The following is a 21953-nucleotide window of genomic DNA, read 5'->3' on the forward strand; positions in this document are numbered from 1 at the left end:
TTGAGGAGCATAGAGCTAAAGATCAGGAATAAAATACATAATATCTCCTAAGGAAGCAGCTTGTGTTTGTGACAGAGAATTTAAGATTGTATTTTTAATTTGTAAGTCAAATTGGACAAAGTGTGAACAATCTGATGCAAGTGAGACAGCAACTGTTAGATGTCTGCAGTTGGTCTAACTGGAGGAAACTGTAGCTTCATAAGAATGAATGTCAAAATAACATATCAACAATACAAGGATATAAGAGAGCAGAAAAGTTTTGTACTAACAGCATGCAATAGCTTAGCCAATATCTACTCGTGATTATGCAAAATTCGTGACAAGCAAAATGAGGAAAAGTCTACATGGTGATAAGGGCATGAGGGAAGATCTGTAACTAAGTATAAGCTAGAGCTATAATCACACTGATAAAAATGGAGGACAGTAGTAGGTGTTGAGAAGGATGGTGGCAAAGAGGGATAAAGCTAGCTTTGACTTGTTTTGAAGTAGTATGAATGGCAACACTGAAGATTAGAATTGTGGAAAAGATGGGGCAAATGCAACAATTTTACATGTATGCAATGTACTTGTTATATCCAACTACAATTCTTATGACTTTTCTAAATTGGACTTTAACAATTTACAACATTTCAACAGAATGAGTAATATGACCATAAGACATTGAAGCAGAATTAGGCCATTTGGCCCATTGAGTCTGCTCCACCACTTCATCATGCCTGATATATATCTGCCCTCGCAGCCCCAATCTCCTGCCTTCTCCCTGTATCCCTTCATGCCCTGATCAATCAAGATTCCTACCTTCTATGTGGTTACAAATTCCAAAGATTCACCACTCTCTGGCTAAAGAAATTCCCACTCATCTCCCTCTATTCTGAGGCCGTCTCCTGTGGTATTGGACAAATCCTTTATAAACACTATATGCTAAACAGATAGACTATTGATGGAGACATTCCCAAAGCACAAGGATAATGTACAATATAATTATGATATAACAAGTACAATGTTGGATATTGTATAATATACAATATGGTACATTATACCATAAAATGCCAAAGTATGCTACAGACCTATTTTTTAGCTACTTAAAACCTAAAGACAATTATTATTTTACAATATTCCTTCTCCCTAAAGTGCAATGCCCTGAAGCAGTTTATTCTTTAAATATTTCTTAATGCTTGCATTACTTGGGTTTTTAATAATTAATTCTGTTTGCATCCCATCTATAACAGTAAACACAGAATTAGAATATAGCTAAAAATTCAAGCTAGGTGTTTTAAATTCAGAATAAAGAAGTTTCTACAGTATGATGAACATCAGTTGTAAAATTTGCTATGCATATGAAATACTTGATTCTCTGTAAAAATTTACTGCTTCTCATTCAGGAGCGTAAAACCAAAGGTCAACATTTCAGAATAGGAGGTTTGCCATTTAGTACTGAGAAGAACAGGAATGTCTTTTCGCAAAAGTTGGCAAAACTTTGGAATTCTCTGATTGGGTAAGCTGAGGAGGTTCAGTCATCAAGTTCATTTCAAAATGAGTCAATAGATGTCTGGATATTATGGGAATCATGAGATAAAGAGATAGTGCAGTGAATGAGATTCAGGTAGAAGATCAGACACGAGCTTAACAAATGACAGAACATGATCATACTGTTGCTTCGATTTTGAATAATCTTTTTCTCCTTTGCTTCAACTACAACATCTAAACTGCTATTTTGTTGATGCCACCCTAAAGCAGAACTGCTCTTAAGTAGTCCCAGGTCAGGAGAAGTAATAATTTTTAGTGGGTGGCATGATTGTGCAGCTGTAATCTATAACACTATTACAGTGCCAGCGATCGAGTTTTAATTCCTGCTGCTGTCTAAAAGGTGTTCGTACATCCTCCCCTTGACTGTATGGGTTTCCTCTGGGTGTTCCAGTTTCCTCCAGGTTAGTGTTCCTAAGTTTGAGCACGCTATGTTGGCACTGGAAGCATGACGACACTTGCAGGCTGTCCCCAAATCCTCAGACTGTGTTGGTTGTTGACACAAACAACAAATTTCACCTCATGTTTGCTTCGACATGAAACAAATAAAGCTGATCTTTAGAAATCAATCTTTAGTTTATATATGTGTTTTTATCAGAGATGCACAGGTGAATGAATGATAAATCACTACTGATCTACATAGTACTTTATATGGATCATTAACCTTTTAATCCACTGTTTACTGATGTATGAATGTAGATTTGTCACACTTGATAGATTACTATACTATGCAGTCAGCCAGTTAAAGGAATCCAAGCAATAACTCGCATACAACAGCTGTTATATTACTTCAACCATGTGCTCTGTTCCTCATCTTAATCATGGTGAAAGTACTATTAAAGCCATTCTATTGAAATTATGCAAATGATGAAGAGAGACCACACCAGGAATACTGTGTACAGCTCACATCTCCCTGTCCAAGTAAGAGCATAGAGGGAACGCAGCAAAATTGCATCAAATTATTTTCTGATATGTGGGTGTATTTTCTGGCAAGAGGTTTTATGGACTGGGCCTACACTTTCTAGATTTCAGAAGAATAAAAGGCAATTTTGTTTTAACACACACACAATTCTGACAGGGCTCGAAAGACAAGTGCAGAGATGGTATTTCCCCTGCTTAGTGTTTAAAACCAAAGATCACAGTCTCAAAATAAGGATCAAACTTTCAGGACCGGGTTGAGGAAACAGTACCAAATCTTTGGAAATCTCTCGAAGGTTGTGGAGGTTCTGTGGCACTGAAAGAAAAGATCAACCATGATCTTATTGAATGATGGAGTAGCTGTAAGGCAGTGGTCACCAACATTTTTAAGCTCAAGATCCCCTACCTCGGCCTTAGTGAAAGGCGAGATTGACCCCAAATCGATTAGTTACACGCATGCGCAGGAAGACCAGAAGTAAAACCCGGCAACCCGGAAGTAGAAATAATGCATAAACACCAGGGGTCACCACCCTTTTTTGCACAACAGACCGGTTTAATATTGACAATATTCTTGCAGACCGGCCAACTGGTCCCCCCCCCCCCCCCCGGGTGTTAAACATGACTGGAATACAGCGATACTTGAAGCAGATACCTTATATCCAGTCTATTCTGCAATTTAGTTTTCGTGGCTCTCAGCACTTAGCTGCTATCCTACTTGCTCACGTTTTTTCTGCTGGAGAAGAACTCAAACGGGTTTGTTTTTAAGTGCAGTGTGCCTGGACTCAGGGTACCAAAGCAGTTTTGAGGGCTTCATTGCCTCATTAGACAGCCTGCCGCCAGACACCTTGGCGGACAGGGCGCCCGCCCGCCCCTCTTGTACGATCTATCGGCCGACAAAAGTTTGTTTCAGTAGATCGCAGCGAGGTAGCTGCTCTGCTGCTTATGAAACCCTGAGCCCGAATTACCGTAGGTCATCTGTGAATATTTAGCACCAGGTTCCCCACGAACATTCGGTGTGAACAGGTTCAGAGGCGGCGCACATCTGTCCGCGCTCCAGGCCAGTACCAATGGCACATCCCGCTGGTCGCGTGAGGCCAACCAGTGACTCCTGGCGCGAGGGTGTCACTGCGTTTAGGCGACTGATGACCTCACGTGCGTTCAACAGTCGGCGTGACAGGGAATGAGGAAAGGTGCAGCTGACTCATATTGTTTCCTTGCGGCCCGGTGGTTGGGGACCACTGAATTATACTGTGTAGTGCGAGGGAGCTACATGACATGCACAGTGGGCAGAAAGATTGTAACTAAAACCCCGCAACCCAGAAACAATCTCTCAACAGTATTTGTGTATTTAGTTTTCTTTTTTTTTCAGGATCTACTGGGAAAGTCTCAAAGATTGACCAGTTGATCGCGATTGACGGGTTGGCGACCACTACTGTAAGGGCAAATGGCTTGCTTCGGCTTCTATTTTTGTTATATCAAAGGTTTACCGGGTTGATTCCAGAGATGAAGGGATTAACCTATGAAGAGAGATTGAGTTGCCTGGGACTATACTCTCTGGAATTCAGGAGAATGAGAGGGGATCTTATAGAAACATACAAAATTTTGAAAAGGATAGATCAGATAGAAGTAGGAAAGCTGTTTCCATTGTAGGTGAGACTAGAACTAGGGGACATTGCCTCAAGATTCAGGGGAGAAGATTTAGGATGGAGATGAGGAGAAACTGTTTTTCCCAGAGTGGTGAATCTGTGGAATTCTCTGCCCAGGGAAGCAGTTGAGGCTTCTTCAGTAAATATATTTAAGATACAGTTACATAGATTTTTACATAGTGGGGGAATTAAGGGTTATGGGGAAAAGACAGGTAGATGGAGCTGAGTTTATGGACAGATCAGCCATGATCTTATTGAATGGTGCGGCAGGCTCGATGGACCGGATGGCCTACTCCTGCTCCTATTTCTTATGTTCTAAAGCTGTTTCAATATAAAGCTGGCAAACTACTAAAAATGGAATAAGTTTCTCTATTCAGTTTGACTCTTCACAACCCCTTTGAGAATAATTTGCCATTGCAAGTAACTGCTACTAGCAGGTATGAGGGGTGATTGATAAGTTCGTGGCCTAAGGTAGAAGGAGTCAATTTTAGAAAACCTAGCACATTTATTTTTCAACATAGTCCCCTCCTACATGTACACACTTAGTCCAGTGGTCGTGGAGCATACAGATCCCTTCTTTGTAGAGGCTGGCGTCTTGGACCTCCAGAAGTGGTCCACCGTAGGGGTGATTGATAAGTTTGAGGCCTAAGGTAGAAGATGAGTTTGAAGTTAACTCATCTCTTTCTACCTTAGGCCACGAACCTATCAATCACCTCTGCCGTGGACCACTTCTACAAAGAAGGGATACATACGCTCCACAATCACTGGACTAAGCGTGTACATGTAGGAGGGGACTATGTTGAAAAATAAAAGTGCTAAGTTTTCTAAAATTGACTCCTTCTACCTTAGGCCACAAACTTATCAATCATCCCTCGTACTTGCTCTTTGATCATCACTGAAGTGAAGGAACAATGTATTCCAACTGTCTTTATTATATTCATGCAAAACACAGTAGTGCATTAAATTCTTCAATAAGGTGTGGATGGGGTGTGAGATCATCTGAAAGGGCAAAGAGCCAAAAACTCAATGTGAGGGTGTTGAAAAGAGCCAAGAGGGATATACTTGGGAAGATGGCCTCGGCATGAAAACCTATTATCTGATCACTTCCACTGACTGAAGGATGCCTGGAATGTGCTGCCAGGGATGGTAGTGTAGGCGAATATGACAGAAATGTATAATAGGTTCTTATGCAGATGAATATGCAGAAAGTGATAGAATAGGGACATTGTGTAGGCAGAAGAGATAAGTACAGTTTGGTATTTAATTACTAGTTTAACACAATATCATCGGCTATTGGACCTGCTCTTGTGCTCTACTATTCTGTTCTATGTTTAATGACTGGTGCATTTAGACTGGACATGCTCAGAACGAAAAAAACTCAATTGCTAGTTTCTGGTACACTAAGTATTGATTTCAAATAGGCTTTTCTTCTGTACTTGAAAGGCTTTTGGGTTCACATAATTGTTTGAAAACCACTGACTTATGCAAGTTGTGTATACCCCTGAGCATCATCATCAAAGAGCAAACAATTTTCTGGCCTATGAAGACATATACAGGTAGTATGAAACAGACCCTACAATCCTCCACATCCCTGCCAATTATCAGGCATGCAATGACACTAATCCCATTTTATTTCTCTGAATAACTCCCTTTACCCTGATTCGTTTGCTTCCGATCTGTGCCAAGGACAATTCAACTATCAATCAATGCATCTTTAGCATGTTGGGGGCAGCAGGTGAACTGGATGACAGGGAGAACATGCAAACTCCACACAAACAGCAGAGATCAGAATCAAATCTGGCTGGGTAACTGGCCTAAAACCATTGGATATAAGAGCAGAACTAGGCCATTCAACCCATTGAGACTCTCTGCCATTTGACTATGGTTGACTTATTTTTAACCCATTCTCCTGTTTTCTCCTTACAACTCTCAACCCTTTTACCAATCATGAACCTATCAATCTCTGCCTTAAATAAATCAAATAACTTAGCCTACACACTGCTCTCTGTAATGAATTCCACTGACTTATCACCCTCTACCTGAAGAAATTCCTTCTCAAGTCAGGTCATTTTTATTGTTATTTCAACCATAACTGCTGGTACAGTACATAGTAAAAATGAAACAACTTTCCTCCAGGACCATGGTGCTACATGAAACAACACAAAACTACACTAGACTTCAGACCTACACGGGACTACATAAAATGCAGAAAACAGTGCAAGACAGAACAATAATTAATAAACAAGACAATAGGCACAGTAAAGGGCAAATTACAATATAATAATAAATGATGTAAATGTAAACAATATTTTAGCAGGAAATGAGAAAGAAATTAGCAAAAAATGCAAAGGGAATGAAGTGGTGTTCAGGAGAGAGGGGGAGTGTGTGTGTGTGTGCGCGCGCGCGTGCAAGTAAGCTGCTCTCAGACTAGACTCTGGGAATTGAGGAGTCTAATAGCTTGGGGGAAGAAACTGTTACACAGTTTGGTTGTCAGAGCCCGAATGCTTCAGTACCTTTTGCTAGATGGCAGGAGGGAGAAGAGTTTGTACGAGGGGTGTGTGGGGTCCTTCACAATGCTGTTAGCTTTGTGGATGCAGCGTATGGTGTAAATGTCTGATAATGACTTCTCTAGTGCCTTTAACACCATCCAGCCCAAGATCTTAAGGCACAAACTAACGGAGATGGGAGTAGACTCTCACATGGTGGATTGGATAGTGGACTACTTGACAGATAGACCTCAATATGTGCGGTTGGGAGACTGTAGGTCTGACACGGTGGTCAGCAGCACAGGAGCGCCGCAGGGAACCGTACTCTCTCCGGTCCTGTTCACCCTGTACACATCAGACTTCCAATATAACTCAGAGTCCTGCCATGTGCAGAAGTTCGCTGATGACACGGCCATAGTGGGGTGTGTCAGGAATGGACAGGAGGAGGAGTATAGGAAACTGATACAGGACTTTGTGATATGGTGCAACTCAAACTACCTGCGTCTCAATATCACCAAGACCAAGGAGATGGTGGTGGACTTTAGGAGATCTAGGCCTCATATGGAGCCAGTGATCATTAATGGAGAATGTGTGGAGCAGGTTAAGACCTACAAGTATCTGGGAGTACAGTTAGACGAGAAGCTAGACTGGACTGCCAACACAGATGCCTTGTGCAGGAAGGCACAGAGTCGACTGTACTTCCTTAGAAGGTTGGCGTCATTCAATGTCTGTAGTGAGATGCTGAAGATGTTCTATAGGTCAGTTGTGGAGAGCGCCCTCTTCTTTGTGGTGGCGTGTTGGGGAGGAAGCATTAAGAAGAGGGATGCCTCACGTCTTAATAAGCTGGTAAGGAAGGCGGGCTCTGTCGTGGGCAAAGTACTGGAGAGTTTAACATCGGTAGCTGAGCGAAGGGCGCTGAGTAGGCTACGGTCAATTATGGAAAACTCTGAACATCCTCTACATAGCACCATCCAGAGACAGAGAAGCAGTTTCAGCGACAGGTTACTGTCGATGCAATGCTCCTCAGACAGGATGAAGAGGTCAATACTCCCCAATGCCATTAGGCTTTACAATTCAACCGCCAGGACTTAAGAACTTTTTAAAAGCTATTATTAATGCTTTTTGAGATAGTGATTTAGATGCATATCATATTTTTTACTGAGTTAAGTATTGTATGTAATTAGTTTTGCTACAACAAGTGTATGGGACATTGGAAAAAAGTTGAATTTCCCCATGGGGATGAATAAAGTATCTATCTATCTATCTAATGGCGAGAAGAGAGACTCCAATATCCCTTCAGCTGACCTCACTATCTGCTGCAGGGTCTTACGATCCGAGATGGAGCAATTTCCAATTTTAGTTTCCATTTTAAAGGGACATCCCTTTATTTTGAGGCTGTGCCCTTGGATCTCCAACTAATGGAAGCATCCTCTTCACATCCACTCTGTTCAGGCCTTTCAGTGTGAGACAGTAGACTACATCTTGTGTCACTGAGCCACCCACTAGAGAAGTCTGAAAGAAAAGTCTTTCTTTAAACAATAACAAGGTGTTCTATTCATTTAATGGCTCAAGGAATGTTATATTTAGTATATCGTAAAACAGCAAAAAAAAATTAGGAAAAATATCACTCTCGTTAAAAAGCCCATAAGCAGTAATAATTACAAGCAGCGGTCTATACGCATGAAAACCTATTTCATCTATCTAACCAGCTTTTCCATCTGGAAGATATTATTTATCCTGTAACCAACCTGGCTTCAGCTATGCTTTATCTTTAGAGTACAACACCAAAACATATTTGAGCCAGTCAATGTAAAACATGCTGAGAACCTCTTCAAAAATCATAGGTCATGGAGTGGAAACTCTTAGGCTCAAAAATAGAAAACTCACAGCTTTTTTCGGTTTCAATGAAAGATGTTAATTATTTATGACTTCCAAAGAAGAAAATGAACAATATTTACAGTAAATGCAATGTCCAGATAGGAAGGCAGAAAAAAATGTTACAAACCCCATTTCCAGAAAAGTTGGGATATTTTCCAAAATGCAATAAAAACAAAACTCTGTGATATGTTAATTCACGTGAACCTTTATTTAACTGACAAAAGTACAAAGATTTTCAATAGTTTTACTGACCAACTTCATTGTATTTTGTAAACATACACAAATTTAGAATTTGATGGCTGCAACACACTCAACAAAAGTTGGGACAGAGGCATGTTTACTACTGTGTTACATCACCTTTCCTTTTAATAACACTTTTTAATCGTTTTGGAACTGAGGATACTAATTGAAGTAGATTTGCAATTGGAAATTTTGTCCATTCTTGCTTGATATAAGACTTCGGCTGCTCAACAGTCCATGGTCTCCGTTGTCTGATTCTCCTCTTCGTGATGCGCCATACATTTTCAATAGGAGATAGATCTGGACTGGCAGCAGGCCAGTCAAGCACACGCACTCTGTGTCTACAAAGCCATGCTGTTGTAGCCCGTGCAGAATGTGGTCTGGCATTGTCCTGCTGAAATAAGCATGGACGTCCCGGGAAGCGATGTCGCCTTGATGGCAACATATGTCTCTCTAAAATCCTAATATACGCCTCAGAGTCAATGGTACCTTCTCATACATGCAACTCACCCATGCCGTGGGCACTGATGCACCCCCATACCATCACAGATGCTGGCTTTTGCACCTTTCGCTGATAACAATCAGGATGGTCCTTTTCATCTTTGGCACGGAGAACTGGACGCCTGTTTTTTCTGAAAACTAGCTGAAATGTGGACTCATCTGACCACAGCACACGGTTCCACAGTCTTTCGGTCCATCGGAGATGAGCTTGGGCCCAGAGAACTTGCTGGCGTTTCTGCATAGAGTTGATGTATGGCTTCCTCCTTGTGTAATACAGTTTCAAGTTGCATTTCTGCATGCAGCGACGGACTGTGTTAAGTGACAATGGTTTTCCGAAGTATTCCCGAGCCCAGGTGGCTATAATTGTCACAGTAGCATGACGGTTTCTTAGGCAGTGCCGCCTGAGGGCTCGAAGATCACGTGCATTCAACAGTGGTTTCCGACCTTGCCCTTTACGCACTGAGATGTCTCTGAATTCTCTGAATCTTTTCACAATATTATGTACTGTAGATGTTGAATCTCTGTAATCTTGCGTTGGGAAATGTTCCTTTTGAACGGACTAACAATTCTCTCACGAATTTTGGCACAAAGGGGTGAGCCACGGCCCATCCTTGCTTGCAAAGACTGAGCCTTTGATGGACGCTACTTTTATACCCAGTCATGATACCTCACTTGCTACCAATTAGCCTGATTAATGTGGAGTCTTCCAAACCGGTGTTACTTGAATATTCTGTGCACTTTTCAATCTTATTTTAATTCTGTCCCAACTTTTGTTGAGTGTGTTGCAGCCATCAAATTCTAACTTTGTGTATATTTACAAAATACAATTATGTTGGTCAGTAAAACCATTGAAAATTTTTTCTTTGTACTTTTGTCAGTTAAATAAGGGTTAACGTGAATAAACATATCACAGATTTTTGTTTTTATTGCATTTTGGAGAATATCCCAACTTTTCTGGAAATGGGGTTTGTATTTGCATAACCAGTTATGAAGCTGCGGAAGGCATATTTTATTTGATCTTCAGGAAACACATGTCATTTGACAGGCCAGTATTCACTACCCATCTATAAATGATTTTGAGAAGATGACGCACAGAACACTGTTGAGTAGAGACAATTTAAGGATTTTAGACCTGTTATAATAAAGGGATGGTAATATGTTCCCTAATAAAGATGGAGCGTGATTCAGAATGGAACTTTTACTCATGTTCTTCTTGGTTGTAAAGGGCAAAGGTTTTCAAGGTGCTGTTACAGCAGTCCTGGCAAATTATGCGGTGTACTCAGTCAATAGCACAACTGTAACCATTGCACATGGTTGTTGGAGGGAATAAATATTTTCAGTAGTGGATGGGGCATAAATTAAGTGGGTAGCTTGATATTGAGTTTTACAAGTTGGAGCTACACTTATTCAGGGAAGTAAACAATATTTCATCATAGTCCTGATCTGTATCCTGTAGATAATTGGTTATCTGTAGATTATGGTTTTCAGCTATTAGTCAGCAACTCTCTGCAGGATACTTGGCCTCTGACCTGCTTCTGTATATCTGACTGGTTTAGCTTTGACCAATGGTGGTCTCTCCCACATCTTTAGGGTCTGACTGGACTCGACACTGGCAGGAATCAAGGTTACTGTCATAGTGTTTAGAGATCATTACTGATTACATTCATGATACAAGTATGATACATGCCATTTATTAGTTGCAGAATTTTAATGACATACTGAATGTTGTGTGGACTTGCTGCATGTAGACATGGGCTATTTCATTCCCTGAGTTAGAAATTAAATTGAAGATTGTGTAATCATCCTCACTTCTGACAATATGGTAGAAGATGGAAGATTCATGAAGAAGCTGAAGATGAGCTAAATGAAGGATCTGAGGGGCTCCTACAGTGATGTTTTGGGGCTAGGCAATAAATCAACAACCACAAGCAGCTTCCTCTGTGCAAAAAATAACTCCAAGCATTGTAGTGTTTGCTGCTTACTGTGGTTCCTTTATGACACAACTATCGAATACTGTCTTAATGACAAGGGCAGACACTCCGACCAATTAACCTACTAATCCCTGCATACCTTTCGAATGTAAGAGGAAATTGGAGCACCCAGGAGGAAACCAACACACTCACAAGCAAATGCACAAATTCCTCCCAACAGTGGTGGAAATGAACCCAGGTTGCTGCCACTGCAATAGTTACACAAACTGCTATGCCACAGCGCTGCCCACCTTGTGTCTGGAATTTCAGTTCCTTGGTCTTTGTTTGTCTGAAGTGACGACCTCTGAAGCAGAAGGGTGCTTGTGAATCCCAACTGGGAACTATCAACAATATCTTCCTTCAGTTTGCAGGTGACTGAGAGTACATCAATTGGCCAAATGAAAATGTCAAATACTAGAAGGCGTGGATTGAAAATGAGAGGGGAATGTTTAAAGGAGAGGTGTGAGAGAAGTTATATTTTTATATATCAGGTACTTAGAACGTGTTGCCATGGGAGATGGTAAGAGCAGATATGATATCAAGGTTTAAGCGCTATTTTCTCATAAAAATCAATAGGCTGGAAATAGAAGGAAATGGACCATTTGTAGACAAATAGGATTAGTTAGTTTGGACTGAAAGTCAGCGCAGACATAGTGGGCTGAAGGGCCTGGTCCTGTTCTGTACTGCTCCACGTCAATTAGATGGGCTGATTTTGTCCTGTTTTGACCAAGCAGAACTCAGCAGAATTGAAGGACATGTAATAAAATGGGCTGTAACAGCCTGGATATCAAAACAGTAGAGAAAAGTTGCTTTCATATTAGAAAGAAGCTTGCAGCACGATTTTCCATGGCAAATCCCAGTAACACTATTTAAATATTAATAGCAAGAATTTGGGTGTATAAAACAATTTCCACATTTATTGATGATATGATGTGGATGCACAGTGAATCGTGAACTATCACGATAGACTGGAAGGATAGCAAATTGGTGGCAGATAAAATTAAGCTAAGAAACTTGAAATGTTACATTTGGTAGCATGAGTGAGAAGAAGCTTTTTAATCAACAAAAGGACAAACAAGAATAAAGTATATACAAATGGTCAGTGAAAGTGCAGGGCTTTCAAAACATGATTCAAATAGCATACAAGCTCTTGGACTTAATTTATAGAGGCATAAAGTACAAGTACAATGACATCATGATGAAGATTTATCGACCTCACTATCACAGGGATTAATAACCTGAGCTTTCATGATCACTTAACTCAATTTCCTCAATACCCTTGCTCAGAGTCCTGTTTTCACATGTTGAATTTATTCAAACTCCATTTTCCAGATTTTGCATTATTCATCTTAACCGTGGCAATTTCTATAGCTTCCAGACTTCCTAATGAATACCTCAAAAACCTCTTATAGCTTTAGATTCTATCCTTTGTACTTTAGACTTCACCTATGCCTTGCTTCACTCCCATTCACTGCAGCGTGATCAGCTATCACAAACTGTCTTTCTAGATTGATCATTTGCTTTGGCATTCATAGTTCATCTTTTAAAATCCCACAATTCCAATCATGCTTTCAGTAACTTTTTGCAGCTTCCACATTAATTTCTTAAATTATCTAAAGCTGTTTCTTTCTATGGAAATGCAAAATGTTGGTTTAAAAAGTCACAATAGTAATTTTGGGACAAGTCGTGAATAGTACCAGTTACATAAAAGTTCTACAGCATGTTCCTGAAGTTTTATATGTAGATTTTCTTTTTAGCCTATTGAAATTTCTTAATATAAAATAATTCTCACATTTTAGCGTCTCTCCAGCATATGGAATGTGCAGCTTAAACCGGTCACAACAGGGTCCAGTTGTTAATGATGTGCATCTGAAAGGAAGGACCAAAGACTGATTTCAAAATAAAAACAGAAAACAATTCCTGTTACACATGTAACAACAATCAGGAAAACTACCTAATTTGCAACAACGACAATCAGGAAAATTACCTAATTTGCAACAACAGAGCTTGCTTCAGACAAAATCAAGTCATTTAGCACAAAACCAAAGTTGAAAACTGGAAAATTTATCAATTATTTATTTGAACTTTTATTTAGGAATAGGCTAAAATTGTATTCGATTTCACAAAATATTCCAAAAATATATTGCAGCACAACATTGACAATTAATTATTTTTAAGTTTCCTGTTTTTTCCCCTTAAAATTAGACAACACTGCATCTAGTTTGCACTCAGCAAACTAGAAAATGAAAATGGAATTGAATTCTCGCTTCTTAAGCCAGTGTACTCAATAAACTCACGCTTTTTGTAGAATCATTGATCAAACACAGCACCTTAAATATGGTACTTTTGAAAATGGGATGCTCCTTCAAAGAGTTAAATTAACCAACTCTGGAGCTCCAAGTTAAATTCTCTAATATTAAAACCTCTGACTCAGAAACATCAGTACTCCTAAGCAAGATAAGCAAAGACATACAAAGAAAAACAATTCAAATTAATTTGTTTAATTTTAAAAGCTAGGCAACTGGCATCTGATTGCAACCAGCAGTGGTGTCACAAACTTTCATGCAACATAAACAGGAAGGACAGATACCACTGCATCCTGGAGATGACAAAGGAAAAGATGATGAGATTGTAAAGGAAAGAGGACTTTAAAAATTTACACACGTAAAGCCACACTGTTTACTATCAACAAGTTTCTGTACTGAGCTTTTTTATCATTATTTTCAACCATCAGATCAGCTTGACTTCACAAATACAAAGATTTTATCAAGTGGTACTGAAGCAAATAACTTGAATTGAATATGCATGTTGCATATTTAACAATATTATCATTCCTTTTCAATGCAACCATGCCAAAATACTTTTCCTTTATACGAAGGGGAAAATAATAAAATTGTGGAAAAGTTCACAACCATGAAACTGGAAATAATAGTTTTACAAAAAAAAGACAATTCAATTTTCCACTAAACACCACATAACATGTGAAAACTTGCACAAAAAATAAGCTGAAACCATTGGTCTACTTTACTTCGTGTCTGCCTAAATTTGACACACATTTGAAAGAAACACTTCATATGTAGGCTTATGTTGAAGTATTACACTGGGATTATAGAAATTGTAAACAAACATCACAAAATAATAAACTAAATTATTATTGTTTTTAGAACTGGTCAAACTAGGTTTGAGGGTGTGCTTTGATAATATGAACTGGAGAATGTTCAGGGAGGCTGCTACCTATGGCAACCATATTAACATCGAGAAATATGTGGAGGGGGGCTGCTACCTATGGCAACCATATTAACATCGAGAAATATGTGGATCCTGTGACCAACTACATAGAGAAGTGTACTGAGGATGTTAGCATCACGAAACGCATCCGGGTGAGGGCAAATCAGAAACCATAGCTTACTGCAGAGGTCTATGCCAGGCTGAGGGATTGTGATGCTGCTTTTAGATTAGGAGATGCAAGAGCTCTCAGTGAAGCATGTGCTTTTCTGCTCCCTCAGGAAGGCAAAATGGGAACATTCTCAGAGAATTTGTAGCCACTTCTGAGATACCAGAAACACGAAGTGCAAGTGGCAGGGAATTCAGAAGGTTACAGATTACAAGTCTACCCTGCGCATCAGTGACCAGGATGCTTCACAGCCTGGGAGGCTGAATGTCTTCTATGCCTGGCTTGACGAACTGAACAAAATGCTGGTGAGGAAGGCACCCTGCCAATGGATGGTAGGGAGACCCCTACCATCCTTTTGACTGTTCTCACAGTCCTTCATAGGGACTTCTGGTCCAGTGCTCGACTATTCCCATATCAGATGGAGATGCAATTTGTCAGGGCGCTCTCAATCGTGTTCCTGTAAAATTCAGCTAAGATGTGGGGGGTGGGAGCCTTGCTTGCCTCAGTCTTCTTAGGAAATGGAGGCACTGCTGTGCCTTCTTGTTCATGGGGGTGATATCAAGGGACCAGGTGAGGTCATCCATGACGTGAACTCCCAGGAACTTGTTGCACTTAGCTCACTCTCCAGAGGAACCATATAACAATCACAGCACGGAAACAGGCCATTCCGGCCCTCCTAGTCCGTGCCGAACTCTTAATCTCACCTAGTCCCACCTACCCGCACTCAGCCCATAACCCTCCACTCCTTTCCTGTCCATATACCTATCCAATTTTACCTTAAATGACACAACTGAACTGGCCTCTACTACTTCTACAGGAAGCTCATTCCACACAGCTATCACTCTCTGAGTAAAGAAATACCCCCTCGTGTTTCCCTTAAACTTTTGCCCCCTAACTCTCAAATCATGTATTCATGTACTCTCATATATTCACAGAGGGGGATGGTTTGTTTGCACCCACAGAAGACCACAATGATTTCCATTGTCTTTTTCACACTCAGGCTTCAGCTGGTCTTCTCACACCAATCCACCAGCCACTCCACTTCTTCTCTATACTCTGTCTCGTCATCATTCTTGATAATCCCAACCACTGTTGTGTCATCTGCTAACTTGATGACATGGTTTGAGCTGAATCTTGCGGCAGTCGTGTCAGCAGTGTGAACAGCAGCGAGATGAGCATACAGCCTTGAGGAGCATAATGGGACGAGGTGAGGGACTTCTTTTAAGAAGCCTAGTATCCAAATGCAGATGGAGGTGCCGAGACCCAGTGAGGACAGTTTCCCCGCCAGTTTTGGGGGTATGATAGTGTTCAACGCTGAGCACAGCAGTCTGGCATATGAGACCTGATCTTCCAGTTGGGACAGGACAGAGTGGAGGGCAGAGTCTATTGTATCATCAGTGGATTGATTTGAGTGATAAGCGAACTGGGTCCAGTGTAACCAGGAGAAAGGAATTAATATGCTGCATGATCAGCTGCTCAAAGAATTTCATAATGATTGATGTTAATGCCACCAGACAATTGTTATTTAGGCAGGTTACTGTCTCCATTTTTGGCACTGGAATGATGGTTACCACCTTGAAAATTGAAGGAACAATAAATTTTTCCAGAAAGATGTTGAATATATCTATCAGCACCTCCATCAGCATACACAAGACCCTTAGTATTATTAAGGATCCTACCCTTTCATTCAGTATCCTCTTTGACTTTCTACCATCAGGCTGAAGACTATGATGCAAAAAAACAAGGACGGTGAGGATGCGAACCAGCTTCTTCCCCTAGGCTATCAGGCTTCTGAAATCCCAGCCACATTGCATTCGAAGTGTCACCAGTTAATCTGTCCTGTACCTTACAACAGTGAATATTAATGCAATTTAGTTTGTTATTTATGTGTGATTCATCTGTACATTTTATACTTACCTTCATAAAGTAATCATGTATTATGTGTATAATTGTGCTTTACACCCTGGTTTGAAGAAACATTGTCTCATTTCCATATACATTATATTGTTATATATGTTATACACATGTATATAGTTAAATGACAATAAACTAGACTGGACTTAAAAATAAACTTTTAACATTCAATCATCAATTACTTACCCTGATTTAAGGTCAGTTATTTTAAGATTGTTTGTAGCATCCAAACCAATTTTCCCATTTCTAACCACATTGGAGATAAAGGGACGAAGTGCAGGAGAAATTCTATTCAAGGCAACTTCTGGTGACATTTCTACTCAACTACTTCCACAGTGGCACTGTCAAAGACCAATGAACAGGATATCCTGCAGTGCTGAATAATCAAAATAAAATAGTTAATAAAAGAAAATACCTGGAAAACAAAACAGTATGTTAATAGATATTCAGATTATAACTAGGATAATTTTTTTAAAAGTTGATATGGCAAGTGAAAAAAGTTGCATTTATTCCTCATTCTCAGTTGTTTGACTGCCTTATGAGAGTAAATGGATGTCAATATGGGGTTACAGAAATACCAAACCAACATTAATGTGAATGACAGTTAAGGAAATATCAGTGAACTAATTGTTGTTTTGAGTAAAACGGCAAATCATATTCCTTATAGTTACATTTATAGACAATCCATTCTTCTTCATTATTCCTCTACCTATCCTTGGTACTGAAACAAATTGATTTTAATCGTGTACAAAGTAACTAAATAGAAATAGCCCCAGGATGCAAAAGGCCAAAAATTTGTAAAATAGTGTAAATAAATCTCCCTATTTCTGCTCTAAATGTCTATTTACCTTGAGATATTAATTGACCAGCAAATACCACAGGAGTCATAGATAACTAAAGTTTCTCATTATTCTTGTTAGAGATAGCAATGCTCCGAAATATACAGAAAGTTCAGCTTTCAGAATGCATAATTATGGCAACTTTTCCTTAGCCATCACTGCGAAGGTAAATAAGCTCCAATACGATTTTTCACACATCTTTTTGTGGGGATGATATTGCAAGTAGTAGTACAATATTTTTAAGCACCCTTGATAGGATTATTGGGCTAGGATGTTAAGAGATAAATGTATAAAGGTAATTGCAATAGTGGTTGGGAAATGAGAAAACCGATCACAATCAGGTGTAGTATCCCCGGCATACATTGTGAAATTTGTTAACTTAGCGGCAGCAGTACAATGCAATGCTTGATAATATAACAAAAAATAGATAAGTCAATTACAGGAAGTATTTATGCATATTAAATAGTTAAATAGATTCAAAAAAATATGCAGCTTTATGCAATCCAGATCTCATGGACAACTGTATATGCCATTTTTTCAAAAAGATAGTAACAAAAATTGAAAGAACATACTGAAGCTACAAATGCACTGTAAGGATGTGTGTTGGACTCATTGAACTACTCTCTACATTGAAGACTGAGTGGTTAAGCATAGCTCAAATACTGTCTATCAATTCACCAATGACAGCACTGTGTATTGACAACAACCTTTCTCTCAATGTCAACAAAGAGCTAGTGTCTGACTTCAGAAAGTGTGGCAGTACAGATGCTTCTGCCTACAGCAGCAGTGTTGAGGGTGAAAGCTTTGAGAGCTTCAAATATGTAGATGTGAACATCACCAATAGCCTGTCCTGGTCCAACTATGTTGATGTCATAATCAAGAAAGCTTACCAACACCTCTACTTTCTCAGGAGGTGAAAGAAACGTGGCATGTCCCTGCCGACACTTACCAATTTTTAAGCGACACAAATGACAACAGGGCTTCACTTCCAGATGAGCTCAATGCTTTCCAAGCTCCCTTTGACTGTCAAAACATGGAGGCAACTTCACAAACACCCACAGCCCCTGATGATCCTGTGATTCCAGTCTTTCAGGTCGATGTGAGAGCATCCTTCAGGTGAACCTACAGAAAACATCTGGTCCAGATGGGGTTCCTGGCTGAGAATTAAAAACCTGTGCTGACCAACTGGCTGGAGTTTTCACTGATATCTTTAACCTCTCACTTTGGCAGTATGAGAAACCCACCTGCTTCAAGCAGGCTTCAATTATACTGGTGCCAAAGAAGAACATGGTAACCTGATTCAATGACTATCGTCCAGTAACACTTAGATCCAAAGTGATGAAGTGGTTTGAGAGACTGATGATGAAATGTACCAACTCCTGGCTGAGAAGTGACTTAGATCCATTCCAATTTGCCTACCAGCACAACAGATGCCATTTCATTGGCTCTTTACTCAACGTTGGAACATCTGGACAGCAAGGATGCTACATCAGGATGCTCTTTATCACCCTCCTAGCATTCAATATCATCATACCCTCAAAACTAACCAATGAGCTTCAAGACCTTGGCCTAAATACTCCTTTGTGCAATTGGATCCTTGATTTCCTTACTTGCAGACCCTAGTCAGTTTGGATTGCAAATAACATCTCCATCAGCCCAGGTTCACCTCAAAGCTATGTGTTTAGCCCTCTGCACTTTACACTTATGATTATGTGGCTAAGCACAGCCTCAATGTCATATTTAAGTTTGCTGATGACACCACTGTCATAGGCCGAATCAAAGGAGATGGCGAATCAAAATATACAATGGAGATTGAAAATCTGATGGAGTGGTGCCACAAGAACAACCTCTTACTCAACGTCAGCAAGGTCAAAGAGCTGGTTATTCATTTCAGGAGGAGGAAACTAGAGGTCCATGAGCCAGTCCTCAGCAGGGGATCAGAAGTGGAGAAGGTCAGCAACTTTGAATTCTTCATTATAATAATTTCAGAGGACCCAGCACATAAGTGCAATTACAAAGAAAGTATGGCAGTGCATCTACTTTCTTAGAAGTTTGCAAAGATTCGGCATGACATCTAAAACTTTGATAAGCTTCTACAGGTGGCCCCTATTTTTCGAACATTCGTTTTACGACACCTTGCTGTTATGAAAGACCTACGTTACATGTTTTTGCTAACAGAAGGTGTTTTCACTGTTACGAAAAAAGACAGCGCGCGTCCCGAGCAGCCAAGCTCCTCCCCTGGAACTGCATTCTAGCCGCCATTGCTTAAACATGTGCCTGTGAGCATCTGTGCTTTATATCAATTTATTTTGTGCATCCATTAGCAAGATGAGTTCTAAGGTATCAGAAAAGCCTAAAAGAGCTCATAAAGGTGTTACACTTAGCGTAAAACTAGACATAATTAAGCGTTTCCATCGTGGTGAACGAAGTAAGGACAAAGTGAGTTTGGCTAAGGAGGCTGGGTTTGTGAAAGTTTACGAAAATGATGAAGAAGAGGTTTTGGCATCCCATGACCAAGAACTGACAGATGAAGAGCTGATGCAATTGCAAGAGGAAAGGATAACAAATGAGACTGAACGCAGTAGCGAACGGCCCAAAAGTGAAGTCATCCAGGAACTGAACTTAAAGAAATTGCGTGAGATTTTCGCTGTGATTGACAATGCTGCAATGATTACAGAAAAGTATGACTTTAATTTTGAAAGGTTACGTAGCTTTAGGGCAATATTTGCAGGATGATTTGAGTGCTTACAAAGAATTGTATGATAGAAAAATGTGCGAGGCTAAGCAGTCAAGCATATTGTCATTTTTCAAGCCTTCCACATCAGCCAACGAAACTCGACTTTCAACATCGAGGCAGGTGGACATAGAAGGTGGTGACCTGCCTGCCCTGATGGAACAGATGACGATGAGATGACACCCCAGTCTCCTCTACCTCCCACCACCCCAACCTACAACAACTCAGCCTAAAATACCATCATCAGTGTGCTCACTGTTTTCCCGATTTGGGTAAGTGAAACTACACTGTACATACATTATTTCTACTTTATATAGGCTGTGTATTTTTATGTGTTATTTGGTATGATTTGTTATAGGTGTACCCCGCTTTACGCCGCTTCGCTTTTACAAAAGACCTACATTGTAACCCATTTTCGCATTACAAAGAGGATTTTCGCTTTTACGAAAATTTTCCCCATATAAATTAATGGTTCTTAGCTTTACGTCATTTCGGCTTAAGAAAGGTTTCATAGGAACGCTCTACCTTTGTAAAGGGGGGACACACCTGTATTTGGTATGATTTAGCAGTTTCATAGCTTAAAGGTTACTGGATAGAGTGCTTCTGCCGACAACGCTTGTGCTGAGAGAACTTGTATGAGATTTTCGCTACTCTAAACAGTGCTGCAATGATTGCAAAAAAAAGTATTTCTACTTCATATAGGCTGTGTATTTATCATATAATTCCTACTTTTACTATATACTTTACTGTTATTTTAGGCTTTATGTGTTATTTGGTATGATTTGGTAGGTTACTTTTTGGGTCTGTGAACGCTCACAAATTTTTCCCATATAAATAAATGGTAATTGCTTCTTCACTTTACGGCATTCTGGCTTATGAACTGTTTCACAGAAACGCTCTACCTTCAGATAGCAGGGGAAACCTGTATTGATGTGTGATGAGAGTATATTGACTGGGATAGTTTCACTTGCTCCATCACTGAACTGTTCCCATAACCTATGGACTCACTCACTTTCAAGGGCTCTTCATCTGATGTTCTCAAATTTATTGCTTATTTATTTATTATTATTATTATTTTGTTTTTTCTCTCTTTTTGTATTTGCACAGCTTGCTGTCTTTTGCACAATGATTACCAGCCCTGTTGGTGTGCTCTTTCATTGATTCTATTATCATTATTGGAATTATTGAGTAATCCCGCAAGAAAATGAATCTCAGGCTTGTATGAGATTCAAGCCTGAGTGGTGATGTACAGTTGCAAGAAAAAGTTTGAGAACCCTTTGCAATTTCCTGGTTTATTGCATTAATTACTCATAAAATGTGGCCTGATCTTCATCTAAGTTTCAATAATAGACAAACACCATCTGCCTAAACTAATAATGTACAAACAATTGTTCTTTTCATGTCTTTATTGAGCACATTATTTAATCATTCACAGTCCAGGCTGGAAACAGTATGTGAACCCTTGTATTCAATAACTAGTGGAACCTCCTTTCACAGAAATAACATCCACCAAATGTTTCCTGTAGCTGCACAACAGTGATGACGAATTTGAGACAATTGCTCCATACAAAACTGTTTCAGTTCATCAATATTTCTGGGATACCTTGCATATACATCCCCCTTCAAGTCATGCCACTGCATCTCAATTGAGTTAAGGTCTGGACTCTGACTTGGTCATTTCAATACACAAATTTTCTTCTTTTTAAGCCATTCTGTCATTGATTTACTCTTGTGTTAAGGATCATTGTCTTGTTGCATCATCCAACTTTTATTAAGCTTCAGGTACAGACTGCTACCCTGACATTCTCCTGTAAAATGTTGCAGTGTTCCCTCAATGATTGTAAGCTGTCCAGGCCCTGAGGCAGCAAAGCAGCCCCAAACGATACTTCTTCCACCATGCTTCACAGTT

General features: G+C 39.8%; 1 protein-coding gene across 1 annotated transcript in view; it reads right to left on the bottom strand.

Moving 5' to 3' along the window:
- The window catches only part of babam2 (BRISC and BRCA1 A complex member 2), a 189150-nt gene that overhangs the window by 162199 nt on the left and 4998 nt on the right, over positions 1-21953 (bottom strand). Inside the window, exons 2-3 of the mRNA XM_073056025.1 lie at positions 16658-16847; positions 12956-13032 (exon numbers count right to left, since the gene is read on the bottom strand). Of these exons, the coding sequence (XP_072912126.1) occupies positions 12956-13032; positions 16658-16785 (205 nt within the window). The 5' untranslated portion in view covers positions 16786-16847. The remainder of the gene's footprint in view (positions 1-12955; positions 13033-16657; positions 16848-21953) is intronic.

The sequence above is a fragment of the Hemitrygon akajei genome, chromosome 9 (genome assembly GCF_048418815.1).
Source record: "Hemitrygon akajei chromosome 9, sHemAka1.3, whole genome shotgun sequence".
In the NCBI taxonomy this organism is placed as follows: Eukaryota; Metazoa; Chordata; class Chondrichthyes; order Myliobatiformes; family Dasyatidae; genus Hemitrygon; species Hemitrygon akajei.